General features: G+C 45.6%; 1 protein-coding gene across 1 annotated transcript in view; it reads right to left on the reverse strand.

The window, feature by feature from the left end:
• Cfap58 (cilia and flagella associated protein 58) overlaps positions 1-16,110 on the reverse strand; it is a 96,277-nt gene that overhangs the window by 33,005 nt on the left and 47,162 nt on the right. The window contains exon 15 of the mRNA XM_051199709.1: positions 14,543-14,647. Within this exon, the coding sequence (XP_051055666.1) occupies positions 14,543-14,647 (105 nt within the window). The remainder of the gene's footprint in view (positions 1-14,542; positions 14,648-16,110) is intronic.

A 16,110-nucleotide genomic window follows, 5' to 3' on the forward strand; every position in this document is an offset into this window, starting at 1 on the left:
GGGAAGTGAGTATGAATGGGCTACCCCCCAGAAGGGAGTGAGTATGAATGGGCTATCCCTCCCCCGAAGAGAGTGAGTATGAATGGGCTATCCCTCCCCCAGAAGGGAGTGAGTATGAATGGGCTATCCCTCCCCCGAAGAGAGTGAGTATGAATGGGCTATCCCTCCCCCAGCAGGGGAGTGAGATTAATGGAGCCTGATTAATGGAGGGTCTCAGCACTGAGCTATATGCAAAACACCACTTTGGAAGCCCTTCTGCAGTCTCAATCTAGAGCACAGTGCCAGGGTAATAACCATCGACATTATGAAGTACAAACACCAAGCTGTGTGCCTGATAAAGACGACTATGTTTACTGTACAGGAAACCCTCCTTTGTCATCTCCACTTCACACTATCAGAACTGAGGCATAGGGAAGTTAGAAATCAGCACAACGCTATGAGTGAACCAGAACTAACAAACTTGCTCTGCTCAACAGCCTGACCCTTCCTTCTCTCTGCTTTCTACCAGATACTACCCCAAGAAGGCCTCTCCTGCCCACTGGCCAGGGAAGTTGTCTAACCCAGAGAGTCCCCTCTCTCCCCACCCCCCTTGAATCTTAGATGGCCAAGAAAAGCAGTTGTTTTAGTGGATTGAAGCAAGAGAGCATGTGGCCAGGCAATAATTACCACACAAAGCCCAACCCACCACAATAAATGAGAGGCCAACCAACCAGCAACCCCTCCTTTCCTGCTCATTGGAAGGTAGGGATGGAAGGGGAGGGGTCATGCTTTCCTTCTATACATGTAGGAGATGATGCTGTGTGAAGGACACAGGATTCCAGCTATTGCTCATTTAATATATGTGAACCCTTTATTAACCAAACCCATTGCTTCCTGGATTTCTGACCATTCAGCTCTAACTACACCAACGTGAAAATGTGGGTAAAGACAGTTCAGTGAACATGCCCTCTTTGAACGCACTTGGTTTCAAAATACAAAATGAACAAGACCCTTGCTAACCAAGACAGAGACAGAGGCCATCAATCGTCGGTGTGTCTGTCTCCGTGGATTACAGGTGTTTAAGATCTTTACGGTTTAGGGCATAAACTGGTTTTTAACTTCTTTCTGCCTAGTTGAGCCTGGCAGAACCATTCTCTTAAGAAACAGTGACACTACAGGGAATTGTCCCTGGCCCGTTTATGGAGACGCAGTGAGAGGGAATATGAGAGGCGTTTCATAATTGAGCACATGAAATACACCTAGGCAAGTGGAAAGGGACTCGGGTGGAAAAGCTATTCTCCTCCAATGATGCTGAAAAAAGATTGTAAGGAAATCTCCAAACATCTGCATACTAAACACTTGCTCTCTACAGGGAGGCTGAGAGTCCATGACAACCTACAATGCCTTCCTTCTCTCTCTCTCTCTTTTTTTTAAGTGTAAGAATGAAAAGCCAGGGAACACAACCTGAAATAGGAGTCAATGTTTCAAGTGTTTCAGACAGCTTGGGTTTGATAAGGGAGGAAATCTGTTCATTTTTTTTTAACTTTATTATTTTTTTTTTATTTTACATGTCGATCCCAGGTCCCTCTCCCTCCCTCCGTCCTTCCTTCCTCTCTCTTACCCTCTCTCCCCCCTCACATGCACCCGACCACCCTCCCCTCCCATCTAACAATTTGAGCAACCGTGGAAAGGCTACCATAAATGCCCTTCCTAGATAGTGAGATCAACAACTAACTTATCCACCATCATGGAGCCTCATCTAGTACCTGTTGGAAACAGAAGCAAACACCCATACCTAAACACTGAGTCGAACTAGAATCCAGATGCAGAGAGAGAGGACAAGACCAGGTTGCAAAAACACAGAGACAGCTGACCTGAATAAGGAGGAGCTACCGGGCCCCCAGATTGATAGCTGTGAATCTGGCATGGGACTGACTCAGGCCCCCTGAATATGGGTCTCAGCTAGAAGGCCTGGGCAGTCTAAGGGACCTCAGACAATGGAACCAGGATGTATCCCTGGTGCACAAAAGGACCTTGTGGACACATCCCCCATGGAGGTACGCTCCTTTAACCTAGAGACAGGAGAGAAGTCCTAGTCCCTACTTCAAATGACTTGACAGATTTACATGACCCCACCTGGATGGCATAGCCCTACATGTGGAATGGGGGTGAACAGAGAGAGAGAAAGAAAGGGAGAGAGAAAGAGGGAGGGAGAACATAAAAGAGGGAGCCATTATTGGTTTGAAGAGAAAACTGAACCTAAAGAAAGGTCTAGAGACCTACAAGACTGACCCCAACTAACAATTTGAGCCTTCCTTCTGTTAGGACTGCCAGCCCTGAAGGAACTGGCTTCAGAGGGCTCTGAGCCAACACTTCCCGTCTGTTGAACAGAGCTGCAGTGAAGTTCAGAAAATGAAATAGTGGCTCCACAATTGTAAATTTCTTTGACCTGTGTGATTCCTTCAAATTTTGGGAGTACCAGCAGGCATGCTAATTTAAATTTTAGGACTAAACACAGAGAGACAGACAGACAGACAGACAGACAGACAGACACAGAGACAGATCAGTGAGGTGGGTTAAGGGTACTTGCTAAGCAAGCCTGACAAGCAGAGTTCGATCTTGGATCCTACATAAAGATGGAAGCTGGAAACCGACTCCACTAAGTTGTTCTCTGTCCTCCACAGGCACACTGTGGTCCAAGGGTCCCCACACATGCATACACAGACACAGACACACATACAGACACACACACACACAGACACACACACAGATACACACACACACACACACACACGCACGCACGCACGCATACACGCAGGCAGAGACATTATAATAAATGCATTTTTAGACACCAAAGAATGATGGACAACATTGTGAATTAACTATAAAAAGTTCCCCACAAGTTCATGTTGAGTAGAGCTTGGATCCCATTTGTGGTACTGTAATTGTTCTGGCAAAAACAAGGGTGTTCTGTAGAGACACTTGCAACCCCCAATTTAACTATCAGACTAATGAAGTAATAGGCTCCAAGAAAGGGGAATTTCCCTGAGAAATCTCATGCTGGGAGAAGGGGAACCCTGGGGATCCTATCACCAGTTGGAGAGGTAACACAATTGGTAACAACTTCAGGATGAGCCTGGAGTGCAAACAATGGTAACAGTGGGCAAGAGGCCACACCCCGAACAGGACCCTTAGGCATGCATGTCCCTGCCCTTCTAATTAAACTTTAACCTCATTTTAGGACCCCAAAGGTAAACTGGGGTGGGGGTGACCGGATTGCTTTATCCCTGTTCCCAATGTGACCACATTGTATAAATCTCCCTTTGTTTTACTATTAGTATGGCTGTTCTAATTGTCTTCTCAAGGATGGGCTGCTGAGCTAAGCTTCTTAGGATCCCCAAGTTATGGAATATTACTTTAAGTATGTATTGTTGATGTTGTGAAATACTACTTTTAACTATGTAAAGGTGTGTTGCATTTGTTTAGTTATGTAAAAATGTGTTGCTGTTTTTCCTTGCCTGCCTAAGGTACCTAAATGGACTAATAAAAAGCTGAACAGCAGACAGCGAGGCAGAGGGGGGATAGGTAGGACTGGCAAGCAGAAAGAATAAATAAGAGGAGGAATGTAGGTTCAAGGAAAGAACAAAGGAGAAAGGGCGGGAGGGAGACACCAGCCAACCAGACATGGAAAAAGCAGAGAAATAGGACATGCAGAATGAAAGGAATAAAACAAAAGGCAAAACACAGATAGACAGGTTAAAATAAGTTATAAGAGCGGGTGGGAAAAGCCTAAACTAAGGTCAAGTATTCATAAACAATAAAAAGTCTCCTTGTCATGACTTTGAGGGTGGCAGTCCAAAGAAAGCTAGCTATGCCCCCGAGTTTGCTAACAGTGCCATTTGGGGAATTGCTGAGAATTTAGGAGGCAGAGCTAGCTTGCTCGTTTCCTCCTCTCATAGGAGCCTGTACAAGAAAGCAGGCACCACTCAAATGCCCCAAGGAGAGGTGCTAAATAAGTAAGACTCTGTAGGAAGCTGGGGAGATGCTCACAGTCATTACTAAATCTACTGTCTCTACCCAGACCAGCAAGGTTCCAAACAAACTGTGTCTCTCCTGCCCCATCCTTTTCCCCTTCCATTCTATTAAAGAACAATTATCCAACCAAGAGGTTCAGCTTACACAGTTCCTCTCAGCATTCCCCTGCCTCAGCCTGTCTAGTGAGAGAACATCTCCAATCATTTCGGCTCAGCTCTAGGGTGGGGCATCCCTGGTTTATACACTAATAGATCAAACAAGCATTCTGTTTAGCAGAGACGATCCCACCAGCCTACTGGGGCACAGTATTAGAATTCAGCTTTCCAAGTCTTAAAGAGGTTGTTAAATAATTGAACAATTACTTTGGAATGGGGCAGGCAGGGACTCATCCCAGAAATGAAATGTTTAGCGATGTGGAGGCAATGGAGAATAGCAGTTAGGTGCTGTGTTCTGAATTCCAATGACTAAGGTCTATAAGGGGCCAGCAAGCATTTGCTGTATGGGGTCAGATGATAAGTGCTACACAGGGGCCTTATGAGCCATTCCGTCTCCATCACAACTACTCAACTGTATCTTGATCGTGTAATGACAGCTATGGTCAATATGTAAATAATGTGTCAATGAAAGCTTAATTTCTGGACACTGAGTCCTGAATTTCATACCATGTGTGTGTGTGTGTGTGTGTGTGTGTGTGTGTGTGTAAGAGAGAAGAGAGAGAAGAGTACTATTCTTGGAGGGGTGGTCTAACTACTTAAATAAGTGAATAGCACTCCATCTAAGGGCCATATAAAAGTGGGTAATGGGTCAGGCACAGCCGACATCATGCCTTTATTTCCCAAACCTTGGGTTATAATCAGAGCACTGGCATTTCTGAGCAGTAAATGCTTGACCAGGTTTTGTTTTCCCTCCTGTGTAAGTTCATGGCCAAGTTCACTTCCCTCCCCTATGGAATAAAAACAGCAGCATCTACCTTATCTGAGTTTGCTGTGGATGCAGCCAGAACAGAACGGTCAGCACAGGTGGCTAGACACCCACTCAGCATTCAGGAAACATGAGCAGCTCTTGCTAGCTCCCACTGCTCTTCAACACTCTCTGCAGCTTCTGCCAAATTCATCCAGGCTCCCAGCAAATAGGATCAAAGATCATCATGTCGCCATCAACAGAGAAACACCTGAGACTTCTCACACTAACGTGGGCAGTTCTCTGGTCCAGCCACAGTCCTCAAATCCTGGACATGCCACCCTCCTCCTGTTTTAAGTCCCCGGATTGTGAAAGCACTGGTCCACATAAAATTACCACCAAAAAAAAAAAAAAAATCATACTTTTTAGGCCTTGCCTAATTCTCAAGCTTTCTCCTGAGCACTGCATGCAATTCTTTCCCTTAACACCCGGCAATAGGAGGATGTTGGTTGGTAGGATGGTGAGTTCCAGGTTTCAGGGAGGGAAACCAAGGCAAGAAGGTGACACCATACAACAAGGCCAGGAGCCCAGGAGCCCCTGTGTTTCACCACACCGGGGCTGTTGCTTTGGAGTACTGAAGTCTCCCACAAAGAAAAGGTGACCAACTTCTAGACCTAAATGGTGTCCTGAATAGTGACCGTCTTGTAAAGATGAAGACTGTGGTACATCGGTCCTGGAAATGCAGCATTTCTGCAGAACTCTCTGGGGCTGCCAATCCTGCTGACCTGAGCCTAGGACTGTGCCTGGAACGGCATGGCTCCAGATGCTGTAACAAACATGCTCTGTGAGTGCCCGGGTGGCCTGTACATGGTGCATTCAGTGCCATGGTAGAGAAGAGCCTTAGAAACCCGACTGGTGACAGATAATCCGTAGTCCACTAGGTTCCAGTCATATGGCCTTGAGAAAGTCTTAACCTTTCTGTCTTACGTTTTTCTCCTCTGTGACAGGATATGGCACAAGCTCCTCTTGGCTTGTGATGACAGTTGAATGGTAAGATACACACACGCATCCCTGCGTCATTTAACAACTTTAGTAAATGTCCCATAAAGAGAGGTGGCCAGGAGGTCACGAAAAATGCAGACTCTTGGGTGGAGAACAATCTGAAAATGGGCTGTGTGAGGCTTGATCCCCTACACAGCAGGAGATTCGCGCAGAACTCTGTCCACGCCCTCCTCTACTTCCAGCCATCTTACAGTTAAGTAAACCAGACTTCTGTCCAATTGGTCATAAAGAGAAAGAGAAAGATGGCCTTGAAAAGGCAGGACCCACACGTGAGCTGGGCAGCAGCGACTTCCGATTCGGTTCATGATCTATGCATGTGGGGTTATGCTCACACCTTGGCTTCTACGTGCATGTGAAAGAACATGTGTGGTGGTTTCCTAAGGCCAGACACATCTGAACTCCCCCAACTTCACACCCTCGCCCACAGCACTGTAGAGGAGTCAGGGTTCACTGGAGTGTACAGCCAGGCATATTAACACCTTCTGGAAGGACCTCACTACTGCTATACGTCACGAGAGAAACGTCATCCTTCGTATCTGTATAATGGGTCCCCTAGAGAAGCTAACTCAGTGAGAACATTCTAGAAGGCCAATTTTATTATCTTAATTCGAAATGGTAGCACTCCTCAGGTGACTCACCCATTACTTTGTCCCCACTATCTGGCATGTGGTCCACTAAAGTCCCTAGGGAAGGCAAGCATGGTGCCTGGCACATGGTGAACATTTAGCAAGGGAAGGTTGTGATTAGAACAAAGTTGAGATTCCATCTTTAAAATGTGCTCTTGCTGTCTGTCTGGCTACCGGGTAGCAGCTGAAATGGCAGCCAGTGGGACCAGGGGCAAAGACCCAGACGTAACTTGATTGGCAGACGCCACCGCTGTTTCCAAAGCTGGATGGGCCGTTTACAACTGAGATGGACTGCTAAGGGACCCATGTGGGGTGTACTGCTGGCTCAAAGTCATCAGGACCCACAAGGAAGCTGGATCCTATACAGCGGACACTTCTCCTGCCCAAGCCCTATCCTCTTAGCAACCTGAAATCCACAATCTGGAGCTGGCATGCCTCAATCACTGGATGGCCATGGGTTCCTGGAACAGTCTGGCAGCTTCTGCCTCCAGCATACACAGACTCAGCTTTTCTGCCTCCGGCCAGAGCTCATCTAATGAGACATTGGAGGCAAGCAGAGACCCCTCAGCCTACATCTCAACTAAAGAGAGAGAGCAGTGAGCAGATCTCCCTAGCCCCTTCACCTTCAGGGCACTGCTCTGCTGCTGTTTCTAGGATTTCTCTGGAGCTCCCTTCCCTCCCTCTAGCGGCTCTTCCCCTTCTCCTTCTCCTTCTCCTTCTCCTTTTCCCTCTCCAGATTCTGCCTCTGCAGCCTAATATCCACCTCCTCTCCGCAACTTGCTGTCTTTTCATTCCTGAGCTCTGAATTTCCACTGAGGAACCACAGCATCAAATGTGATCTAAAAAACCAAAACAAGTAAAGTTGGCAGTTACTTTCTTTCTCCATTTCTCCTTCCTCTCCAGGCTCTGAAGCTGGGGGTTACAAACCACCCATCCGCCACCCAAGAATGCTGGGTAGGTTTGCTTTCTTTTTGTTTAAGTTGTTTTTGTATTTTTAAATTTTATGTGTATAGGTGTTTGCCTACACAAACACAAGTGCATCATGTATAGGCAGTGCCCATAGAAGCCAGAAGAGGAACTCAGATTCCCTGGAATTAGAGTTTCACATGGTTGCTGGCCGCCATGTGGGTGATGGGAATCAAACCTGGGTCCTCTGTAATAGCAGCCAGTGCCCTTAACCACTGACCTATTTCTCCAGCTCAAGACTTGGCACTCAGAGGCTCATTTGTTATTCTTAAGGTTTGCTCATTTGTAATACTCAACATACTAAACACATTTCTGGCTGTCCTTGAAAAATGAAGTAACATCTAAGCCTGGATTTTGCTCTGTTCTGATAGCTGTTCCCTAGAGGTGGGACCCACAATGCCCTGCACTTCAGCCCCCGCACTCCGTCTCTTTTGCTTCTGACTCTGAGAGCACCAACAATAGATGTTTCTGATCCTAACATGCAAAGCTCACTTCACTGCTTCCAATTGCTTGCCTGGAACTTGGGGAAACCCAGCTGCTCTAACTGAGCCTTATGTTTGCAAGTACCCACAGCAAGAGGTTAAGCTTCCTATATTTACACACCTTGCCTTATGCTCATTATTTATTTGGGATGCATGATGATGATGATGATGATGATGCAATAAGAGTCATCACCATACACATGCTAGCTTGATTCCACAGATGTCTTTAAAGAACACTGTCATTAATCCTGTGGACTGGGAAGGTACAAGGGCTGAGTGGAGCAACAGCAATGGCATTTGCAGATATGTTTCGACTACACACACTTCCTTGAAGGAGAGAGAATCCTGGTAGACAACAACAAGCTAGTCTTCCCATCCACACCTAAGTTTCCAATCCTGGCAAGAATGCAGATGTCTCCATCTTTCTACCAAACCTGTGATGTAAGGCGCAAGGACCACTGTCTGGTAGACCCACAGCAAGGGACAGACTTTGAGGACACCCACGGGCATCAGCCTGACTCCTCACGCATAGATAACACAGACAGATCCATAAACCAAAAGTAAATTCCAAACCCCTACAAGGTTAGTAGCAAAGTACCAACTGGGAGAAATATTTCCTATCTTATTGGCTCAAAATTAGAACTCAATGTCTGTAAAATGTATGACTTCTCAGAGGAACACCATCCTTCCAGGGTTAATCAGTCACTGGACAGGAATTAGTAGGGATGATCCTAGGGTGTGATAATCAATAGGAAAACTCAGAAATCGCCTTTGGAAGAAAAACAAATGCTTTGGTGGAGTCTGGCATAAAAGTGTCAAAATGCACAATGGTTGGCTTGGGGACTAGTTCTGTTGATAAAGTATTCAACAGCAGTTCTGTTGATAAAGTATGATAAATATGAGTTTGTATAGCATGAGTCTAAGCCCCAGAATTTACATGAAAAAGTCAAATGTTGTGGCATATGACTATAATCCCAGCACTGGGAAAGTAGAGTCAGGATCCTTAGAGCTCTCTAGTCAGACCCCTTGGCCTACTCCGTTAATTTCCTGCTTGGTAAGGCTAGGCTAATGTCCTGCTCAGTAGGCCTAGGCCAATGAAAAACCCTCTCTCAAAACACAAGGTAGACAGTGCCTGAGGGACAATAACTAAAGTTGACCCCTGACCTCCACAAACACTTCCACACACATGAGTACTGTTGTACATGTACACGTGCCAGCATACACAAAGCATGGTTATAATGATTCATTTATCACACACAGGTGTGATGTGAGAAGACAGTAAGTGTGAACTTCATCAAAAACACTAACCAAGGAAGAGTTTCCAGAAGAAGGAGGAGAAGGAGGAGGAGGAGAAGGAGAAGGAGGAGGAGGAGAAGGAGAAGGAGGAGGAGAAGAAGAAGAAAAAGAAGAAGAAAGCACTTACAGTAAAAATTCAAGGATACGTGTTTATAGTTTGACTGTGGAAATGTCTTCTGTAAGATCACATGTTTGAACCCTTGGAATCCATCTGGTAGCATTGTTTGGGAAGGCTGTGGGATCTTTAAGAGGTAGAGCCTCGCTGGGGGAAGTGGACCTCTTGGAGCAAGCCCTGAGGCACTACAGCCCTACCACACTTCCATTTCACTATGCTTCCTGAGTGCTGCTGCGATGCTAGAAGACAACCTCTTGCTCCTGCTACCACACCTTCCTGCCTGCTCTCATGTCTTCCCTGCCAAGATGGACCGTGCCCCTCTGGAACTGTGAGCCAGAGAGAGAGAGAGAGAGAGAGAGAGCAACAAAAGAAACCCTTTCTCCTTTAGTTGCTTTGTTATCACATTTTATAATAGCAGCAAGCAAATGGCTCTGTGTCTGCAGAGCCCTTAACAGGGAGAGAAGCCAGAGGGATAAATAGGAAATGCCTTTCCTAAGCCTAAGGAACTCCAGAGTCCAGTGTGAGAGGAAATGGTCTTCATTCTATCTGCTTCTTGGGATCTCTCTATCGCCAGGACACAGAAAGCAATCACCACTTAAAAGTTATCCTGGGGCTCAAAAGAATTCAACCACAGATCTTCAAAATTATACAAAATTTCCCTTTTCTAATAGTTCAATAATACACATAAAGCTATGAGAATGACCAGGCGGGTAGGGCTTTTCATGCTTTGCCAACATACCAAGGCTTGTTGCCTGGGGATACATGACTGCTAAGAAACTTCGTAGCAGCCAATCCTAAATGACTAAATGAGGAACTGTTCCAAATGAAGTGAGACTTTGGAGATCTATAAAAAGTGCCTGGTGACAGATAACAGTGTTACTAATAAAATTATTGATAATGACATTGCTAATGATGACACTGTTAATGACGACTGAATACTCTTCTGGACTTGGATGTCCATTAGCACACCCAAGTCTGTAGCAATTGTTACTGCCCCAAATTTACAGACGAGGAAGAAAAGAGGCAAGGCCTCTATCTTAGTCACTTTTCTATTGGCTGTGGTGATGGCCAAAGCAAGTCACAGGAGGAAGTGTTCATTGGGGTTTGTAGTTCTGGAGACAGAAGACTCTATCATGGCTGCCAGGCAGGGCAGCCAGCAACAGGCTTGGTGGCAGGCACAGGACACTGGAAGGTCATATCTTAAACTTCAAGCACGCAGCAGAGAGTGCAAAGAGGAAGCAGGATGAAGCTGTAGCTCTCGAAGCCCGCCTCCAGTGACACACTTCCTCTAGCACTGCCTCCAGCAAGGCAACACCCCTTAAGCCTCTCCAAACAGTGCCACCAACTGAGGACCAAATGTTCAGGTGCCTGAGCCGACGGGGGACATTTGTCATTCAAACCAACAACACAATTCCTATTGATAACCATTCGTCAGAATAAATAATCTGAAATCAATAAACTCCAGTGTTTACAAAGCATGAAACAGTCAAAACAAAGCAGCACATGCTTTGATCACAAGGCAGTCTGCATGTGGTTGGCTCAAATGCCAAAATCAAAAGGTGTCCCACATTTGAAGTAGCCAACAATGACATGTGGCAGTCATCCCTCAGGGGGACAATCAGTGAGTAAGGAGCCTGGCTTTGAGAGGCCCCAGGAGGACAAGGGTAAGGGTCTGAGCCTATGTGATCTGGAGAGTTGTGACTGAAACTGCTCCATATAAGAGTTACACTGAAAGAAAAAGGTAGACAGAAATGTTCCAGGAACATATTCCAGGAAGACCACAAGGACCCATCTCCCATGCTCTCATTGGAAAAACATGATTCCTCTGGGAATGAAGATCCACCAACCTCCCATCCCAAGTGTGAAATCCCAACACATCAATCAAATGGTCCAGAGTCCCACCCTGAGAGATTACCATAAAAATATTACTCTAAACAAGTGACATTGCCTAGAGAACCTGACTGAATCAAATTCAGGCACATGGGTCCCCAGATAAATGACCTGAGTTCCATCCGTGGATCCCACAGAGAAAGTAGAGAACCAGTTCCTGAGGGCTGACCCCTGACTGCCACACAATGCCAATGGCACATGCATGCCTGCACATCCACACACATGAAGTACACATGCACAAGCATGCACAAACACACAAAACACAAAATAAATAAGAATAAATTCTGTGAAATAAGAAGATAGAAAAAAACCATAGTAAACACTAGTGAACTAAGTACAACAGTCAAAACATAAACAGAGACTGTTGACTTGGTTTTTTTATTTTTATTTTACTGTGAATTTGCCCAAAATTCAAAGCTATACAAATATCATTTTAAAGAACCCTGCTGGTAGGGCTATATTAATATCCTACTGGTAGGGCTATATTACTATCCGATGAATTTTAGCATTCTTGTGAGAAATTCTATGTAATACTGAAGACATAATTCCTTTAGAACTAAATAAAACTGATATCCTTTTACTCACATTATAGTCATACCAAAAATTGTTTGAAGTTAAAAATAACACAACTAAAAGAAGAAGTCAAGTTGGGCATGACCTTAAGAGCACGCATCTTTAGTCCCAGCACTGGAGAGGCAGAGGCGGGTGGATCTCTGTGAGTTCAGAATGGCATATATCTTTTTCAAACCCTAGAATCATTTACTTCTAAATGAACACTTGTGTTCAAAGGCAGTATTAGATTCCAAAGACCGTATCTACTACAGTCCTCAATGAAAAGCAAGGCAGTTTATCCTAAACATGCACGGATCTGAAGACCTTAAAGTATACTCTCATTGTCATGGGAAGAACGGGGATTCTTCAGACTTATCTCAATGGAGGAATAATTCTTAAAGGAGGAAAGATTTACAACTAAACAAAAATACCCTATATATCAAATCCTGTGGGAACGGACTAGGGTGTTACTTAAAAGATACTTTATGGACTCCGATGCCTCTATGAGGAAATAAAAGGGCTGTGGGCGTAGTTCACTGACAGAATTCTTCTCTCAAATATGCATGGTTCAATCCTCAACACCCAAAACAGAGGAAAGATGAAATGAGAAGGTAGAAGAGACAAGAAGAGGGGAGGAGAAGGGGGAGGAGAGATTCATGACTGGGCATCTACTTTGACGAAGTAGACTAACAGAGCAAACCCAAAGTATCCAAGAGGAAAGAAACAACAAAGGTATATATAGCGCCCAGGGGCTGGAGGGATGGCTCCGTGGTTAGGAACACTTACTTTCTTGCAGAGGACCAGCGTTTGGTTCATAGCGCCCAGATCAGGAGGCTTACAATTGCCTATAACTCCAGGTCCAGAGGATCAGAGCCCCACAGGCACCTGCACTCAGGTGGTACACATTAATTCACCCGAGCGCAAATACATTTTCTTAGTTACGGTGCCCAATAAAGTATGGAACAAACTCTACACAAAATACAAAACAAATTATTTTAAAAACTGAGCTTTGACACAACGCAAAATTGATTGCCTTTAAATTTTACAAAGCAGCAATAGTAACAGAAGAGGCAAGAAAATGTAGACAAGGATGGTAAGGGCTCTGAGGTCACTGGAGGGCTGGAGTCCCAAGCCTCTGCTCGCCAGCTGCCTGGCCTTGGGAGGGCGCATTGTAATAGCATTTGAAGAGTCGGAATCCACACTGTAGTGAGTCTCCAATGCCTGTGTTCTAATTGGCTGCCTCTGAAAGACCCTAAGTTAGGTGCGTTCTTTAGTGAGATCTGGCAGCGATGCTCCCATTGCTGTGTACTGTACTATCCAGCCAACTTTAGGGAAAACACATCTGAGTTCAAACACAGAGTAGAAGAGGGACCCCTCCTGCAAGGCTCCAATAGTTCCTTCTCCTACAAATGGCCACCCAATAGTTAGGTCACATTGGAATGGATATTTAATATGAAGTGAGTGTGATGCTGAGGGCTTCCAGAGCCTACAATGCTCATTTTTGCAGGTTCTATTGTCCTTAATGTAGACTGAGAACCTCAGGTGCAGAGAAATAACAATCAAATAGCTGCAAGCCAGCAGAAGCAGAATGCCAATCCAGGCCACCTGATGCCAACATCGCCATTCCCACCTCGTTCTTAAAATTTCCAGGCCGGCCCCAGCTTTCTTACCACCACCCGAGGGTGATAAGATGACGCATGAGCCGTTCAGAGGAAATGAGATGGGGTAACTAAACCCCCACAGCACACAGTCAGCAGCATGCAGTAAGGGACGCCCTAATAAAGATGGGGGAAAGCAGGTAGAGGGGACGGAGGAGGGGCAAAGGGGGAGTAGGAGCAGCAGCAGCTGCTGGTGGTGATGGCCCCAGTGACTGATAAAATGCCAGGATGGGGAGACGGCTCAGTGGGTAAGAGCTCTTACTATCCACGTGTGAGGACTTGAGTTCCAATCCTCTATACCCATGTAAAATCCAGGCATGGCCATGCATGCCTGCCACCCCAGCATCAAGAAGACTGAGACAAGTGGATCCTGGGAACTTGTTCACCAGCCAGCCTAGTCAGATTCAGGTTTACTGGGAAACCCTGTTTCTGGGGAATATGGTGTGTGTGGCTATAAGGAGGGCACCCAGCATCGTCTTCTAACTTTCACATGAATGTGCACTAGTGTGCACAACCTGATCCGGTGCACACACTGCCCCCCCCCATACACATGTCACATGCTCAAACGCGTCTCTCCACTTCGTTCACACAGATCCTCCTGTGGACAGATCATTTGTGCTCTGTGTGAAAACTGTTTTCAAGACTGAAATCACAGCACTTCACACTCCGTGAAGATGGGAAGAAAAACGGTTAAAATAATCTGACAAATAATAGAGCTGTAGGAATGTGAGAAGAAAAAAAATGTTCACATTACCCAACTGCAGTAAGTCTAGCCTTGAACTTAATTTTCTGGGATTCTTGAAATATCAGTGATCACGGCATAAAAGAACAATTAATTAGGCTGTTTGTTCTCCTTGTGTGAGTCGCTGTTGCCACCTACAGTTTAGGACAAGGCATGCAAAGCTGCCAAGTCACTGATTCTGAGGATCCTGGAGATGGCAGAGCTTGGGGAGCACAAGCAGGAAAAAAAAAAAATGGTACCTGAAGGAGAAGCTCCTTCTCCACCACCTCCTCTGTCTTGCTGATGAGTCGCTTCTGCAGGGTGTGAATTTTCTGGATCAGCTCAAAGGTACTGGGGTCACTGGCCTGTCCAAGGAGAATGACGGGAGACAGCATCAGTTTCAAAGCTAGTGACTGCACTACTAAAATGTCTTTCCCACTTGAAGACCTAGTAAGTAAAGAGCTAAAACCAAACAGGAAAAAAAAAAAGGCATTGCAAATGACATTGCCATAAATTCCTTCTCCCAACAACAGACCAGTTTCCCGCTGTCTCAACTATGGCTCTGATTAACCCATGAATGAAAAGTGTGTGTTAGTCCACCAGAAGGAAAGACACTAATCATCAGGCAACTGTGTGTGATATCACACTTTAGCCACATTGACAGCTGTGAGGTGACATCAATCTTCCCCTTTTAGCAGGCAGGAGCACCTAGGAGCAAAGAAGTCATCTGCCCAGGCTGGGAAGGGTCCAAGCTGGATTCAAGACGTGTCCTGCTATGAAGTCTGTGGTTCTCATTTATGATGTTCCGGATTTCCCCTGACATTTCAGGTTTCCATAGGACTAACTTCCTGAAATCGATCAACCTTGGGATTCCTCTCTGACCACTGTCAACCAGAAGGTTCCATTCCTCGATGGGAAAGGAGTCCAGAATGCAGCATCTGCTAAGGGGACGCAGCAGGAAAGGACTGTGGCGTTTAGTACTCAAATGGAATCAACCTAGACAGCTTTGACGCTCCCTCAGCAGCAATGTGTGTTTCTCTCAAACAAGAGCTACAGGTCTAATGCTGGCATTGTCCTCCGGACCTGGAGCCAGGGCTTTGCTTTCAGCCATAGTAACACTTTGAATTAATCTAGCAGCTGGATATTTTCAACCACCCCCTCCCCCAGAGTCCTTGATTGTTATAGAAATCGGCGTGGAGCTGGCACTCTCCGAGATCTACGTGAAAATGCATGGAATGGGCATGGAATGGGCTACTGTGATATAAGCAGGCGTGAGATCTTCAGCTCTACTTCCCAGGCAGACCCGTGGCAATCAGAGTGTTAGTGGGCTGCGCCTCTTTGGGCACTGAAGATGGATAAAGATGATATTAACTATAACTTTGCTCACCAGTACCCACATAATAATACCCACATAGCTGGACAGGATTTGGCACACACTCGCTTGGCAACCCCCGGATGGTGTTAAAATTCAGCCCTTGTATTTACACAATTTATAATTCATTAACTTTAATACTTTCTTCATTAAAAGAAAATAAAAATAAAATCCTATTTGGATGATTTTCTGCCTTGCACTGAACTTTCTTGTGCCATAGACTTTATATTTCTCGACCTTGTAATTGGTCGTTTAGCCAAAGTCCCTTTCAGCACTACATTGCTGTCTATGTACAACTAAAAGAGAGGGCCATCCTTGTCTTCACCGGGCAGAGCCCGGTGGCTGGTGGCTGTGGCTGGTATTTGCAGAGCTGGTCATGACGCCTAGCAGGAGCCACAGAATTAAAGTCAACTACCCATCCTTTGCTGGTGGTAGTTTCAGCTCTGTCCTAGCCAA

Source organism: Phodopus roborovskii, unplaced genomic scaffold, assembly GCF_943737965.1.
Source record: "Phodopus roborovskii unplaced genomic scaffold, PHOROB, whole genome shotgun sequence".
Lineage (NCBI taxonomy): Eukaryota > Metazoa > Chordata > Mammalia > Rodentia > Cricetidae > Phodopus > Phodopus roborovskii.